The sequence below is a fragment of the Eptatretus burgeri genome, chromosome 6, assembly GCF_056783735.1.
Source record: "Eptatretus burgeri isolate ZD-2024b chromosome 6, Ebu_testis_v1, whole genome shotgun sequence".
NCBI lineage: Eukaryota > Metazoa > Chordata > Myxini > Myxiniformes > Myxinidae > Eptatretus > Eptatretus burgeri.
In genome coordinates this window covers 10,040,478-10,057,728 of record NC_140966.1, presented here as the reverse complement: position 1 = coordinate 10,057,728, position 17,251 = coordinate 10,040,478, and the positions used below count along the sequence as shown (strand labels likewise).

The 17,251-nt window shown below is 43.9% G+C and overlaps 1 protein-coding gene across 1 annotated transcript in view; it reads right to left on the bottom strand.

Annotated features, from left to right (window-relative positions):
* Positions 1 to 829: 829 nt before the first annotated feature.
* LOC147024231 (gap junction beta-6 protein-like) overlaps positions 830 to 17,251 on the bottom strand; it is a 49,290-nt gene continuing 32,868 nt past the window's right edge. The window contains exon 5 of the mRNA XM_085883935.1: positions 830 to 1,798. Coding sequence (XP_085740061.1) covers positions 1,795 to 1,798 — 4 coding nt within the window. The 3' untranslated portion in view covers positions 830 to 1,794. The remainder of the gene's footprint in view (positions 1,799 to 17,251) is intronic.

Genomic DNA, 17,251 nt, shown 5'->3' with positions numbered 1-17,251 from the left:
GCCAGGATTTTACATGTAACAACTATGGGTGTTGATGGGTGGGGGACGGGGGTGATAAGTGAGGGACGGGGGTGATGGATGGGTGGGGGACGGGGGGGATGAGTGAGGGACGGGGGCGATGAGTGGGGGACGGGGGAAGATGGGTGAGGGATGTGTGTGGGACGGGGGAGTTAGCCTTTTTAAACTGGAATTACATGGGTACCTGGAAGTATTGGAGATAGAGGGGTATCGGGATGTTGGCCAGATTTCTTAGGTAGCTTGATCAAAGAAGGGTGATTGTGCGCATGTGTTCGGAGTGTTGTCTGTGGGGGTCTTGTCAAGGGGTGGTGTGTGGTTGATGTTGTGTGTTTCTCACCCAAGAACCGCTTTCGCCCACACCCCCACCCTGGGAAGAAGAAAAAAACTGCAAAAAAACATTTTACACTTTTCTTCTTTTTATAAATTGGTCTGGTGTTGCTATAGCGCAGGCATGATGGGCCGAATGGCCTCGTGAGTCGAATTCCCTAGAGTGTCTGACGCAGGAGGCCATTCGCCCATCATGCCTGCGCTATAGCAACACCAGGAGTCGGTTCATTTTGCAAGCAGCTTGATAGTGCTTGCCAGTAGCTTGCTAATTCAACGGAGGAGAGGAGGGCGAGGAGAGGAGGGGGAGGAGAGGAGGGGGAGGAGAGGAAGGGGAGGAGAGGAGGGTAGGAGGGGGAGTAGGGGGAGTAGGGGGGGAGGGGGAGAAGGAGGGGTGTTGCATGTTTACAGACTTTGAAGAATTTCGATGAAAAGTAGAAATAACAATAAAAGTATGAAATGCACATTTACATGTGGTGTTTGACCGCAATAATAAACTTTGACACCAAGAAGAAACTTGGAATTAAAAACGCCCCTTTTATTAATTAAATTATTTCAAAAGAACGTGGTGATAAAGGAGGTTGGATGAAATGCTCAGAATGCAACACACACAGACACACAGACACAGACACAGACACACAGACACCACACAGTCACAGACACACAGACACACGAGTCTGCAGAGTGAGCACAGCATCGTTGAGCTACAAAACTGACCGACCCCAAAATATCCCATTTGTAATTCTTCTTCCTATTCTGTTCAGACAACTTAACTCAAGTTACATGTAGTCCAAGAGCATTAGGGTTTAACCTGGACATTTTTGGTAACAAGCTGATTTTTTCAGGAAAGGTCCAGGAATGTGTGTGAAATAACATACTAAAAGTCCTCATGAATCCTCCTTGAGCGTTTTCCGCAATCCAAGATGGCGTCCAAAATGGCCGCCATTTCATGTTTTTCTCATAACTTTGCAAGTAGGTTTCCCCAAAACGCACTTTAGATGTCTAAATATATGTTTTGAAGTACAAGGAACTCAATAGAATACATTATAAGAGATGTAGAAGCACACAAATGCCAATATATCCGCTTGAGCTCTTCCACAATCCAAGATGGCGTCCAGAATGGCCGCCATTTCATGTTTTTCTCATAACTTTGTAAGTAGGTTTCCTAAAAACACACTTTAAATGTCTAAACATATGTTTTGAAGTATGAGGGACTCATTAGAATACATCATAAGAGATGTTGAAGCACCCAAGATGTTGACACTATGGAACATTTCCTTGTGTAATTCTTGCGACAAACAGCATGGATTCGTAGTGGTGTTGCATTCTGAAACATCTCATGGAAGCCATCACCACGTTCTAAACTTGACATCACAAGTGTCCTCCGCCCCTTCTCCCCAACTTCAACCGTAGCAGGTGATGTTTCTTTGCAAATGATGCAAACCACATCCATTATCTGTAATGACAGAAATATGTCATGGACATTGTTTTCTTTTTGAATGTGAAACGTACTTCACATAGCTGCTTGGAAATGATAAATCAGGTTGCTACGTTTTAATCAAAAGAGATTTAAAAAGTGATGTGTTGACATTAAAGATGCATTGAGGGAAGGATATGCCATCACATGATTCTGCAATTTCTATAACACATCACAATCACAGTACTCTATAGCATGTTTACATATTGATACCTGTGAAGTTAAATTACGGATGAATCAACTCATTGTGGGGTGCCAGAATGTCTGGTAGGAATTGTATTGGGCAGAGAAAATCTCGCAAGGAAACCCGAGAGGAAAATGATGATGATAGTGGCTACTCCACAGAAATTCACTGCCATGTAATATGTGACTTGAAGACTAACTTGTTTTGTTATCCCTAGATGTGCACTGCACTTGTACTGTCGCAGCCTGGTAATATATTTTATCTCCTATGACAACCAGGGATGACATCTCATAGGACTTTGTATCCAATGGAAAAGGCACTTTAAAATGTCTGCTATTATTAATAATGAATGTATACTAGCATATCACAATATAGGAATGACATGACACACACAAAAAAGGAACCTTTTATACAAATACAGCATACATGTACCAATAGGAAGGAGTGTCATACAGTCTCTGATTTCTATCATACTATAATTCTTTTCATCTGCATGAAACAAATAAAATGATTCAATACAATGTTTTAGGTGTAACGATAGACTACTCCACAGAAATTCCCTGTCAAGTGATATTACACAGTACTGTGTAGTACATGCATGAAGACACAAATTTTGATCATGCATTTAGTCTGGGTACCAAAAATAATAGTTTTACTTCCTTAATGATAACGGAATGTTTCAAATAGAACTCACCTCATGGTAGACATCAACTGCATTTTGTTGGTAAAAAAAGGTTAGCACCAAGTTTTCAATTTCCGAGCTTTAGGTGACGAAAATAGACCATATGGCAAATTTATGTCGCCCTGTCTGTTTAGCATCAAACTGATGGTACAATGTTTCCCTCGTAATGTCATAAGCGATTAAGGGCACACTTCTAGACTTTAACATTCAAATTGATTTGAATACTGTATGCACAGCAACCACATTTATAATTGAAATGTTTGTTGAATATTTTCAGGATGAAATATCACAGTTAATTAATTAATGATAAATATTTAAACAATTTTGAGATAAAATTGTTAATGACGGCCATTTTGGACACCATTTTGGATTTTTGGAAGAGCTCAAACAGTTTTATTGGTACTTGCGTGCTTCAACATCTCTTAAAATGTATTCTATCGAGTTCCTTATACTTCAAAACATATATTTAGACATTTAAAGTGTGTTTTGGGGAAACCTGCTTGCAAAGTTATGAGAAAAACAGAAGAGGGGGCCATTTTGGACGCCATCTTGGATTGCGGAAAACGCTCAAGGAGGATTCATGAGGACTTTTAGTATGTTATTTCACACACATTCCTGGACCTATCCTGAAAAAATCAGCTTGTTACCAAAAATGTCCAGGTTAGGGCTATTTTGACCTAATGCTCTTGGACTAATGGTTCAAATTCAGTAGGGAGTTTAAACACCAATGTACTTCAAGTTACAGGGGAGAAGGTACAACACGAGTCAAATGTTCACAACTTTAAAGGATTCCACAAAATGAGAATTTCAAACTAAGCAAAATACCCCCACGTCGGTCAATGAAGGGGTCAATGAACCTAAGAGGGGTTGGGGTGGGACCATGCTTGTTAATCAGCCTGGGGTGGGTGGGACCATGCTTGTCAATCAGCTTGGAGTGGGGGGGACCATGCTTGTTAATCAGCCTGGGGTGGGTGGGACCATGCTTGTCAATCAGCTTGGAGTGGGGGGGACCATGCTTGTTAATCAGCCTGGGGTGGGTGGGACCATGCTTGTTAATCAGCTTGGAGTGGGGGGGGACCATGCTTGTCAATCAGCCTGGGGTGGGCGGGACCATGCTTGTCAATCACCTGGGGTGGGCGGGACCATGCTTGTCAATCACCTGGGGTGGGTGGGACCATGCTTGTCAATCACCTGGGGTGGGCGGGACCATGCTTGTCAATCACCTGGGGGTGGGTGGGACCATGCTTGTCAATCAGCCTGGGGTGGGCGGGACCATGCTTGTCAATCAGCCTGGGGTGGGCGGGACCATGCTTGTCAATCACCTGGGGTGGGTGGGACCATGCTTGTCAATCAGCCTGGGGTGGGTGGGACCATGCTTGTCAATCACGTGGGGTGGGCGGGACCATGCTTATCAATCACCTGTGGTGGGCGGGACCATGCTTGTCAATCAGCCTGGGGTGGGTGGGACCATGCTTGTCAATCACGTGGGGTGGGCGGGACCATGCTTATCAATCACCTGTGGTGGGTTCTCTTGTAGTACAGTAGATTAAGTCAACATTTCACCAGAATCGTTCAAAATGTGAAAAAAGTGTGAAAACTGGTCCACATGACTACTTTTATATGCTCTTTCATATAAGAGCAGGACACACATGATCAGACTACAATTACGGCCGACATCTTGAATTTCAAAATGGCCACCACCGGAAACTATTTGTGCGATATCTTGGTCACCAAGAGGCCTAAGCACTTGAATAAAGAGTCTAATGCAATGTTTTCACACACACGGAATCCAATAAACACACTTATAGTGCTCCATGTTCAGTCTTTCTGCTTTAAAATCGAAATGAGACCCTTTCATAAACAACTAAATACTTAAAAGTGTTTGCTCAATGTTTGATATCCAAATGCTATGAGCGTGTAGAAATGGCTTTATCCAATTTAATTGGTGGCGTCTCTCTTGCCGGTAGAATATTCAGAAGTAGCATCAGCAGGTCTGCCACAAACTGACTTGTATGCACCAGTTGTTGCAGGTCAAGTAAAAGCTGAATCAAGCGTCAAGTCCGCATCCAGAGAGAAAGAAGACGGCTGGTTGAGTGCATTGTTAGAACTTGTTTCAAACAAGATGGAACTTGATACCAAAGACTTTGTCTCATGGGCAGCTTACCATGCCAATAGGAAATCAGCTGAGATCAGACCAGTGTCACCCATTGCGTTGATGGCTTTGTTCGCAGAACCAGCACATACGCCAGCTATGATAGAACATGCTATGCGTCTTGTGGCGAGGACGATTCAGCATTTGCACCCTGATCAAATACCTGTGATAACCATGGATCAGCCATTATATTCCATTGCGAAACAAATCCAGTGGGCATGGCCAGACCATATTGGCTAGGATAAATTTGTGGTGGTAATGGGAGGTCTCCACATAGAGATGAATGTGTTGAAATTACTCGGAGATTTCCTCAGTGGTAGCGGATGGACAGCAGTTCTTGTGCAGTCTGAAGTCACAACCTCTGGTCGAGCTGTTGATATATTGAAGGGTTCGCATGTCACCAGGTCTCGCTATGTACACCAAGTAACGGCAGCAGCTTTACACCTCCTTCGGAAGTCTGCGTACATCACATATGCCAAATCACTTGGGCCAGATGATGACACAATGGATTTTGAAACTTGGCATCAAGTCAATTGCAGTAAGGTTCCTCAATTCCAATACTGGGCTTTGGTTCTGGATCTGGAACTTCGTCTCTTGCAATTTGTGCATTCTCTGTGTGAAGCAAATTTTGAGTTTGAGTTCAGTGCCTTGGACAAATTGTTTCATCGATGTTTTCTTTGGATCATACAAATTATGCAAGATGGCTCCCTATCCATATCAAGGACATGGTACAGCTTCGTCAGCAAGTGCCGTCAGTTCATGAGCAATTTGAGAAGGGTAACTTTGTGGTGCAGAGATCACCTCACACTTTCTCTACTATGGACCAAGCCCACGAACAGATGAATGATCACATCAAAGGAGATGGCAGTGTGATTGGAATCACTGATAATCCTTCTGCTTTGGTCAAGTGGATTACAGCTGGTCCTGAAGTGGCTCGAATCATCCATGAGTTTGAGAATTCATTTGGAATTACTTCCACAATATCTACAGATCACCATGATCAGGGACAATCCACTTAGTTGAAATTTGCCCAACATGTCAAAGCTGTGGTTGCAACATGTGAAGAATTAGGTAATCCCTTCACAGAAGATACAAATGATCTGATCGTTCTGGACATAAAGGAGGTGATGACAGAAGATGCAATCTTTAGGCTGAGGAATGTGGAAGCAAATGGGCAATCAAAATATGTCACATATGCTGCTGAACGCTTGGAGCAGCGAGTAAAACCAATTTCAGACATCATACCAAAGAACAACATGGCTCCCTTCCACAAGATTCATCCTCAAAACACTCCGGAACAACACACCAAATTATGACTCCGAAAAGCAACTGTGAGTTGTTTGGCAGAATGTACATACCTTGTTAGTCCCGAGAAGGGGACATGGACGAATTCTTCAGTCATGAAAACCAGGGATCACCACCTTCTCGATCAGACATGGGAGAACTGAGGCAGTGTACTAAATCAGACCTTATTGGATGTTTCGACAAGCTGGCTACTAGTACGGCTTCTGAGTGTGGTTCACCAGAGGTAGATGCCAAGATTCTCGATGGATCTGTTATCGTCAATATGCTGCTTCCTAAGTCCTGCTCAACATTCGGACACTATGCTGAAAATGTGTTCTTGCCTTATATACTGAGAAACCTGCAAACAACAAAACGTCTGGATGTTATATGGGATCGGTATATTGACAACAGTTTGAAGAGTTCAACGAGAAAGAGGAGGGGAACGGGGAGCTGCATATATTGTCACAAATTCTTCGCCAATTCCGTAGAACTGGCAGAGCTTTCTTCGCGTGGACCAAGATAAGAGTGAGCAGTATCATTACCTGTCACAGTGTGTCGCTAAGTTATCCACACAAGAGAAGGAGCTATATAGTACACAAGATACCAATGTCATCTCTTCCCAAGAGTGCAACATAGAATCTTCTCTTGCTCCATGCAACCATGAAGAAGCCGATACGAGGTTATTCTTGCATGTTCTCCATTGTGCACAAAATAGCCATCACAGAATCCTGATCAGGTCAGTCGACACTGACGTCGTTGTCCTTGCAATTGCCATATTTCACGCTTTATCCCTTGACAAACTATGGGTTGCATATGGAGTCAAGAAACACTACAGGTTAATACCGACTCACACGATTGCAAACAGTCTTGGTGAAAATAAGGCCAAAACTCTTCTGTTTTTCCATGCCTTCACTGGCTGTGACACGTCGTCGTCATTCAGTGGTATTGGGAAGAAAACTGCTTGGGACACCTGGACCAATTTCCCTGCTAAAACGGACACTTTCTTGAGTTTATCCCAAAAGCCTTCATCAGTCTCAGATGAGAATGTGTGTCAACTGGAAAGGTTTGTCATTCGTCTTTATGATAGAACCAGTGAATGCATCGAGGTGAATCAGGCAAGGAAGCTTCTGTTCGCGAAAGGAAGACATATAGATCGCCTACCCCCCACAAAGGCAGACCTCACGGAACATATCAAGAGGTCGACATACCAGGCAGGACACATCTGGGGCCAAGCTGATATCAAAGCAGCAGTGATCAAGCCCATGTGACTGGGGATGGACGAAGAACGCCATTGAACAGCGGATACCTTTCTGGACAGCACTTGCCGAGGCGGCCAAATCCTGCACAGAGCTGATCAAATGCGGCTGCAAAAAGGCATGCAGACCACTATGCAAATGTTTCTGTGCATCTCTCCCGTGCACTGAACCTTGCCATTGTGCAGGAACATGTTATCACACAGATTGAAGGCAGAACTGTGTCTCGACCAGATGAACGATACTTGGGACAGGGTGTATGTCATTTTAAAGCAGAAAGACTGACAATAGAGCATTTTAAGTGTGTTTATTGGAATTCCTTGTGTATGAAAACATTGGATTAGACTTGTTGGGGAAATTATTACTCTCTAGACAAGAAACCTTTGCCTCAGTCTGAGTAGGTCAAAGTGTTTGTGTTTTTCCTCTACTGTTCTACTATTTAGTTGTTAAGGCCTACCACCTACTTATAATCTTGTCTTTCTTTGACACTTTGGACATTGATTGGGTTTCTGAAAGTACAAGGTGACCGGGCTGATAAGCTGTGCATTCTGTTTTTGCGATCAAAGGCCTCTCTGCTTATAAAATGGAATGGATATATGGGGAGGGGGAGAATGATCTGAGAGAGAGCAAATAAATGGTACAGAAGAAAGAACTCCTTGTGGACATTGATTATTACTGGACTTCTGTGGTTTATTTTATCCCGATACATGCAACACTGAGTCGGCTAGACGTTGAATCCTCGAGGAGGTCAAGATCCCTCAACAATCAAGAATCCTTTCGATCACGACGCGGTTCGAGGGAAGAAATCCACGTCAGTTGGTGCCGTGACTCGGATTCGAACCGAGGTTGCTGCGGTGCTCGTGACCGGAGGTGCTTAATCTGCCGGAGGCAGTGCCTGGAGGAACGACAAGTGCTTGAGCGAAGGTAAGGGAGAGCGCTCTCAGCAGGTAACGCATTTCGAACAAAGAAAAGTTCATTGTCAGATAATTTTATTGAGAGAAAGAAGAGGATCCGGCGGAGGGAGTCCGTTTTAAAGTAAATAATAAGTACTGTAGTTGTTTTAGAAAAGTGCTGGAGAAGAAGAGGAGTCAGATGACAAGAAGAGGCTCGTTGAGGAGCCAAATGCGTAATCAAATGGGCATGATGAAGCGACATGCCACATGTTTGCATTGATACGGACCGGCTATGAGAGAGACGCCGAGGACACGGCTGAGACGCTGAGATAGGGTTAAAATAGATAAACATTGTAAGTTACCTGTTTGTAAGAGTTTTAAGAGTTACTTTTTGTTCATTGAACTCACTGGAAGTTTGTTGGCAGTGAGGTTGTTATATTATATTGTATGGAGGTTTTACAGATTTGTAAATGCAATGATTTGCACGAAACGTTTTGTAGAGTGCAAGAGATGATTAACCAGCTGGGAGCATGGTGGGTGATTTGTTCCTGAGAGTAAAAAAAAAAAATGAAACTTGTGCGATTCCAATATTCACTGCAATGAAACGTGTTCTGTTGGGATTTTGACGATATTTTAACTCGTGCTGAGTTGAGCTGTGGGTCTGTTTGAAATGGCATGTTATACATTCTTGGCGTTGTATTTCCACGCGAAGGTCGCACACTCCACTGTGTGAGACCCCCTCCACTCGATCTGTGGGGGGTGGCATATATCTTTACACTGAGTCTTTGTTCGAGCCTTTGCTTTAGGTGTGAAATTTGATTCATATGCAGATTCAAGAGGATGAGATAGAAATGTGATTGGTATTTGTCACGTGATCACACGCGAGTCTATGAGATGCAATGCTGTTTAGTGTATGTGTTGAAGCCATGACAGAGTAATGCAAACTGTGGGTTTTGCCTGTCAGAGTTTTTTTCCTTTTTCTTCCCACTGGATGTGGAGAGAACTTCCTGTTCCTCGTTCCTTGGTGTTTGTGGCGCACCCTCTGGACTGAATCTGTTTAAAGTGAAGTCCATTTAGGAAAAAGTGTTGAAGTTTTATTTTACAACCATTGGGATTTTGAATAAATTGTGAAATAACAATTGTGAATGTGGAGATACTGTATGTGATTTAAATGTAGAAACGTGATTTGGAATGATTTTAATGATTTGATGATGTTTAGCACGTGGGGCAATTCACAGATAATAGATGATTCCCTCGGATGGACGTTGAAATATTGTTTTATTCGTCTGCGAATGTTGAGGTTACCTGAACTTGTGCTGGGAAGGCAATGGCAAACAACCCAGTGTAACCCTTTGATCGATTCAGTCAAGGTAAATTCATGATTTAATTGGATAGATGCTGAAGATTTAATTTTTCATTTATGGATTTTAAAAGGAAATATTTTGTTTTGACCAAAAAGTTGTTTAAGAGAGTTTGGATGTTTATTAGTCTGAAGTTTAAGATGCTTTTCCAAGACTGGGATAAAGATTGTGGAGGGTGAAGCTGCATGTGTAGACAGAGTGTTTGAGCTGCAATATAAATGATATTCGCCTGATAACAGATTTGACAAGTGATTTGACAATTTTTGAACAACTGTTTAAAATGATTTATTTGTTTTGATAAAAGAAAATGGATTCGTAATTGAGAAGGTCGGAGGAAGTGATAGATGGTTTGTTTATGTGAGTTGGAAAAATGGCAGCATGTTTGCTGTTTTGGTGAGAGAGAAGTGGACAGATGGAGAAATGTCACATTTAAAATGTCGATGGAAATAGCAAATGAGATGGATGTTTTGAGTATACGTACAACTGGGATTTCTGTATATTTTAGCATGTTGTTTTGGGAAATAACAAGGAAAGGGATTAAAATATTGATATGACATATAATGCAAGTTAAATGCTTCCATAACAATCTTTGTTAGTCTTGTAGAACTACATGTGCCCATGACGTTTATTGATTGGTGTTTAATTGATGCTTTGTTTGTTTCGGAGTGTTGAAAGCAGTCTTTGAAGCAATGTACGATTTCATCTAAATGAACTTTGGAATGAAATTCCACACAAAGATTGGACGATGGGAGAACCCAGATTTGGGTGATTGAGCATTCAACACATGATTATCCCTCCCCTTCCCGAGGAGATAAGATGGAGCAATGTGGGAAAAGAGAGAAAAAACCCACTGAGGAGAAGGTTGAGCAAAGTCTTAACGTCGGCGTTGTGTGGTGCCTGCATGGAGGAATGTTCTCAGCCACACTCTCGATTGCCGCTCTGCAAATACATCGTGAACTTGCTGTGGTCGCTTCAATGTACGACAGGCCTGGAGTTCCACACTGCGCTCCTTCAACCCAGTGTCCGGCCCAAACTTGTACTTGCCCACACCTACCTTCTCCTCAGCTCAAGGAGTGCTTTGATTGTGTTTCCCGTTGGGTGCCACTCTATCCACACCCTGACCTGTTTATCTTCTGACTTCAGGTAGCATGTTTTCAATGTGTGACATGCTGATGAACAGGCCATAAATCAAATGGAAACACACTCATTTTCTGACATGAGCACTCGCTGCCATTGTTGATTGAACTTGAATAATGGAAATCTTTTTCTCCTTCAGGAATGGGACATGGTAATCATGTGTAAGAAAAATTATTCAAATTTTCCTTTAAAAAAAAAAAACGGGGGAGTGTGGGGGAAAAATTTATATTAATGTATTTTAAATTGTAACAAATGGAGTTTCAGAAATGTAACTTTTATGCTGCAAATTGAATTGGCTGTCATTTCTGGCCAAAAGACTTTTGCCCTAAATGATAAGAAATGTGTTGTTCTGGAGCAGAGTGACCGAGCTGATAAATGAACCTTTGCTTAGAAAATGTACAAAGTGGCTTTTTGTCTAAAGGACACATCTACAGTCTGGGTGAATATCCCCCAACCTCTCTCTCATGGAAGTATAAAATGTTTTGAAAGGCACATTGTTCTGAGTACGAGCACGTGAGGAAGTATAGTTTCTCAGTGGCTCGTACTCCTTGGAACTGACCAAGTACCAAGTTAGAATAAAACTCTCTGATGTAATGTAGAAGTGAATTGAATCGGGTTGGTCTAACTGTTAACTAAAATAAGAATAAATGAAATAGAACCAAATAATATTGCAATCAAATGGGGATTCTTAAGTTCATTGTACAAGGGTGAGAAGTGTATGGTGTATAATTAGGAAATAAATTGTTTCACAAGGAAGGACTTGTGTGGACATCAGTTTTATCAGTGTCGATAGGGTTTTTTTGTAGGGTTTTATAATCAAATTGGACAAACGTTAAACTCTGTCTGAAGTCAAATAGGATTCCACAATCGACCAGTTAGAATCCTTCAGGAGGACAACGATCACAACAAGGTGGGTTTAAAATATCCACATCATACTTGGGACAGGGTGTATGTCATGCGGACAGGACAGGGTGTATGTCATGCGGACAGGACAGGGTGTATGCCAGATGAACGATACTTGGGACAGGGTGTATGTCATTTTAAAGCAGAAAGACTGACAATAGAGCATTTTAAGTGTGTTTATTGGAATTCCTTGTGTATGAAAACATTGGATTAGACTCTTTATTCATTAATCTGGGTCTCTTGGTGACCGAGATATCGTAAAATATTATTTTTGGTGGCGGCCATTTTGGAATTCAAGATGGCGGCCGTAAATGTATTCTGATCACGTGTGTCCTGCTCTTTGATGAAAGAACATATAAAAATGGACATGTGTGCCAAATTTCACACTTTTTTCACAATCTGAACGATTTTTCTTTAATCTACTGTGCTATTGGGACAAAGCTTGGGTGGGAGAAAGTTCTCCATTTTTCTGTTCTCCTTCATTAATTAAAGCATTTAAAAAAAAAAACTTCTCAATTTTTTCGACCTGAGAAACTTCTCCAAGTCTCGCATCGCACAGAGGCACAGCCATTCCTCTCAGGTTCTTTTCCAAGGAACGTCCACAAGCTTGCTGAGCCGATCCAAGAAACAATCCTTATCCTGGATTTGAACACATCACACGTTTTATTTCACCCCGATCTCTTCAGCTTTCTGAGGCATCTGCGCATCGAGCAGTTTGGGACGGAGTACGAAATCTTCTTCTTCTTCTTCTTCTTTTTAATGGTGTTTTCAGAGCTACGAAGCTCTATATACTCCACACACCGAAACACTTTGGCTGGAGCAAACAAGTACGGGACACTTTGTACTGTTTGACCGGTTTCTTTTGTAAATACTAAACCCGATTTGAAAAGTAGACGGTGCTTCTGGGCTGAATCGGAACAGTGTGTCTGGTACACCTGACCAGCTGATCAACAGGTACACCTGATCCCCATCTCTCAGGTAGAGTGCAGAAGGCACGATCTGGGCCCCCTGCACGCGAGACTGAGGGCATTGTGTGAAGAGGTGTTCCAAGACCAACTATTCGGGAACCTTACACCGCTCGGAGACTCACTCTCTCCGATGTAAATAGGAGTTCAGTGTGAAACTTCAAAATCATGATCTAGCGGACATGCGGAATGATCTGGCGGACATGCAGAATGATCTGGCGGACATGCGGAATGATCTGGCGGACATGCGGAATGATCTGGCGGACATGCAGAATGATCTGGCGGACATGCGGAATGATCTGGCGGACATGAGGAATGATCTGGCGGACATGCGGAATGATCTGGCGGACATGTGGAATGATCTGGCGGACATGTGGAATGATCTGACGGACATGCGGAATGATCTAGTGGACATGTGGAATGATCTAGCGGACATGTGGAATGATCTAGTGGACATGCGGAATGATCTAGCGGACATGTGGAATGATCTAGCGGACATGTGGAATGATCTAGTGGACATGTGGAATGATCTAGCGGACATGTGGAATGATTTAGCGGACATGTGGAATGATCTAGCGGACATCTGGAATGATCTAGTGGACATGTGCAATGTACGTTTTAAATTTCAACCCAATCAGCCACAAGGTCTGGCAGCTAGAATTATTTAATTATTTGAATGTGAGAACTTTTAGAATTTTGTTATTTTTTGCACGAGGCTCACTTGGCTGCGCTCACATGCGCTTGAGTGGACAGGCGTAGCAATTCAATTGATACTGATGATGGCCCCAGAAAAATGGTCAACTGTGTACAAAATAGATGGAACATGACCTGTTCCTCAGTCCATAACTCATCAATCCCACATAGTAGAGAGACGTATGGGGGGGGCTTCCTATTCCTCAGGGGAGTTCCGGTTTACCTTGTGGACCCAAATGTGACATTTCTCGCACATTTATTGCTTCGTGTTCAGGTAATTTAAACGCCAATTCAATTGATACTGACAATGTCCCCAGGAAAAAGGACTAACTGCAGACGCAATAAATAGATTGAACACTTCGTGTTACTCTGTCCGTAACTCATCAGTCCCGTGTTGTATCGAAGCCAGACGTCTTGGTACCCGGTCATCAATGGCAGCATTTATAAAGTGGCAGTTCTAACTACGTCTCTTAATAATTACACCGGTTTATAAATTACGCAACACCACCACTATATCTTTTTCTCGTTTTGTTAATGTGACTCCGAATTAGATTAGAAAGTTTTGAAGGGCCCAGAGGGATTGGGGTTTCAAAATCTTCACTGAGTGCATGTTTGGCTGTCTGATCTCAGGCCTCATTGCCTCCAATGCCCACGTCGGCAGGGATACAGCACAGGTCAATGACCGTGCCCCTCCAATTAGCCATATTAATAATGTGAAGGACCTCAAGAACCGGGTCTTACCGACATCCAGACTGTAGGGACTCCAGGGCCTTCAGACCACAAAGCCATTCTGAAAATATCACTGCACTGAGGGAATTGCAGTCAATTATTCTTTCGACAGCCAAAACAATGGCAAATTGCTCAGCCGAGATAACTGAAAGATATATAATCAGAAAGCCTAACAGATTTTAATATCACCTTGACGTCTGGAAAGCAAAAAGCAGCCACTGTTCTCACTTATGCAGCAACATCTGCATATGTGCTCCGATTCCCTGTTCAAACGGCACAAAATTAACGAACCGACACCTCACCTCAGACCTTCACCATGCTCACCAAGATGCTACAATCCTCACCATAATTACCACAACACCTCCGACAATCCCCACAACAACCTACGCTCCAACACCCTCACCGCAGACGCCACAGCATTTCCCCCACCTCACTATAACTGCCGTAACCGCTATCAGCTCCCTGGACGCTCACAACAATCATTGACGATGTCGGGAAATGGTGAACATAGCAGGTGCCTGCGAGTCAGAACAATTTGGTACATAACTTGAAGCGTAAATATGCCGTGGGACTCATTCGATGATGTCTGGATAGCTCAGGTGCTCCACTAAATAACAATGCTCAAACGGAGACTAGCACATGCTCATGGCTGGAGGATGCTCCTGAAAAGCTGTGCTCCCTGTAAATAAATTTACCTTGTCATAAATGTACCGAGATCGTTTGTCATTTCCTCCATTGGTCTAGCATGGTCCGCACATTAGCAAGGCCGGGAAGTTATACCCACAAAATTTGCTAATTAGCCAGTGTGTACTTGGCAGCTCCGCTCGGCTGTGCATGATACAGTAAGTACCGCAAGTTTGCATCGAGGGTGCGATTCCCCGATAAGGCGTCCGTGTGTTCTGAGCTAAACGGTAATCAGACAGAGGACACTGGGTCACTTGGTCAAATTATTGGCGTTTGCAGTCGATTAGCGACTTTCCACGACACAAATTTATTCTTGAGTCCGGGGAGAAACCACGTATACCCCCCGCAACCCGGGGTCGCAACGTCACTTAACACCTCGCAAACAAATTTATAGTTACAATCAAAATCGGTACAGTAGGTAAATGTGCATTTATTCAATTTGGCAAAAACTACAGCTTGGATCATGTTGCTGAACACCCAAAGTACATTCCCCACATATGGCTTAATGTGATGGAAATGTCACAAACCAATGGCACCACAAAACCATTCAACGCTGATATAATCTGACTGCACTTTATCCCTTGCCATTTGAATTCAAACTGACCTCCAATACCTGCTGCATACATATATATATATATATATATATATATATATATATATATATATATATATATATATATATATATATATATATATATATATGGTTTGGACATGTGCACAGGAGGGAAACGGAGTATATTGGGAGAAGGATGTTGAAGATGGAGCCGCCAGGCAGGAGGAGAAGAGGAAGGCCAAAGAAGAGGTTCATGGATGCGGTGAGGGCGGACATGCGGGTGGTTGGAGTGTCAGTGGAAGACGTGGAGGATAGAGCGAAATAGAGACGGTTGATCCGCTGTGGCGACCCCTAACGGGAGCAAGCCGAAAGAGGAAGAAGAAGAAGATATATAAATATGTATATATATATATATATATGTATATATATATATATATGTATATATATATATATATGTATATATATATATGTATATATATATATATATTGTTGCGAATTTGCGCCCGCCGGCGTGCGGACGGCCACGTTACTCGGATCGTGGCACGTCGCCCACCGGATGGACAATTCAGTCGTGACCCTCCGGGAACTATCGCCCGGAGCCAGTCACGGGTGGGCCTTTCGACCTCACCACAATCGTGCCAATCGGCCACCCACGTAAGATAGGGTTGTTCGCCAAACTCGACCTACCTCAGTACCCACGCAGATGGTAAACTAGGCGATCGTACCTCGCCGCAGGTCGACTCCGGACACGAGCCGCTTGGGCGGCCCGTTCCGTACTATCGGGATAACCGAGCGGTGTTATCGTCGACCTCGACGGTTCAGATTATTTACCGGACGTTTTGCACCCGCTACGAACCCTTTACGTGAAGCAGGATGGAGATTCAATTCGAGAAAAGACGAAGCGAAACGGGAAAACAGTTCACACAATGCACATTTATTTCCCGGCACACGGAAAGCACGTATATACAGCCATACAGTCAAAATGCACATAAAGCAACCAAAACAATAAAAGCAACAACGACGCAGAGTTAATACCGACTACGCGCACACACGGCAACACTTATACAGCTTTACTTTACAGACGGCGCCAACACACATTTACACAAAAGCAAAGGAAAGAAACCACCCTCATAGACAAGGAGGCAGACAAGCCTGTAGGCCAAATGTGCGCGTGACCTGGAGGAGCGGCCAGTGGGGGTTCTACCCGCGTCCTCGTGACGCGTTGGCAGGCGAGCCGCAAATGTGGCCGCGCGGCTGTGCCCCGACTCCGTGCTCCTTGGCAGGTTTCGTTGGCACGACGTTTTCAGTGGGGTGGGAACGGGGCCCCCTTTTGCACTATCTCAGCGCAGAGGAAAGGGGGAATTGTTGATGCCCTGGGGGAGGAGAATGGCTGGCTGGCTTGGGTCCCGCGACGAGACGAGCGATTCCCCACACCGTAACCTCGTCACTGACCGCCGTCCTTCTCGCCTCGGACCCGAGCTCCTTTGCCTCTTCCCGCAACTCTTCTCAGTTCCGCACTCTCCTCACCCGACAGACTCGACTTTGCCACTCTTTTCAGTTCCGCACTCTCCTCACCCGACCGACTCGACTCTCCCACTCTTTTCAGTTCCGCACTCTCCTCACCCGACTGACTCGACTCTCTTTGCCACTGCGCTCGCCTTTTTTTAGGCAGGCAGGAGAAGCCAGTATGCAAATATTCGGATCAGAATGACTTCGGGGGCGGAGCCACGCTCGCCCATTGGTCGGAGGAAACGGGGGCGTAAACCTCCCCTGATCCTAGAATTTGCATATGTCGACTTCACACACACGCGCCTGGAGGCGGGGCCAAGCCGCCCGCGCTCGCTAATTGGATGGAGGAAAAGTGGGCGTGTAGCGTTTTTGATCCCAATTTTCCCTCGGAAAGGCCGCTATTTGCGCTCGCGGCTCGGTGCGCTCGGCACCAAACGCCGAACGGGCCCG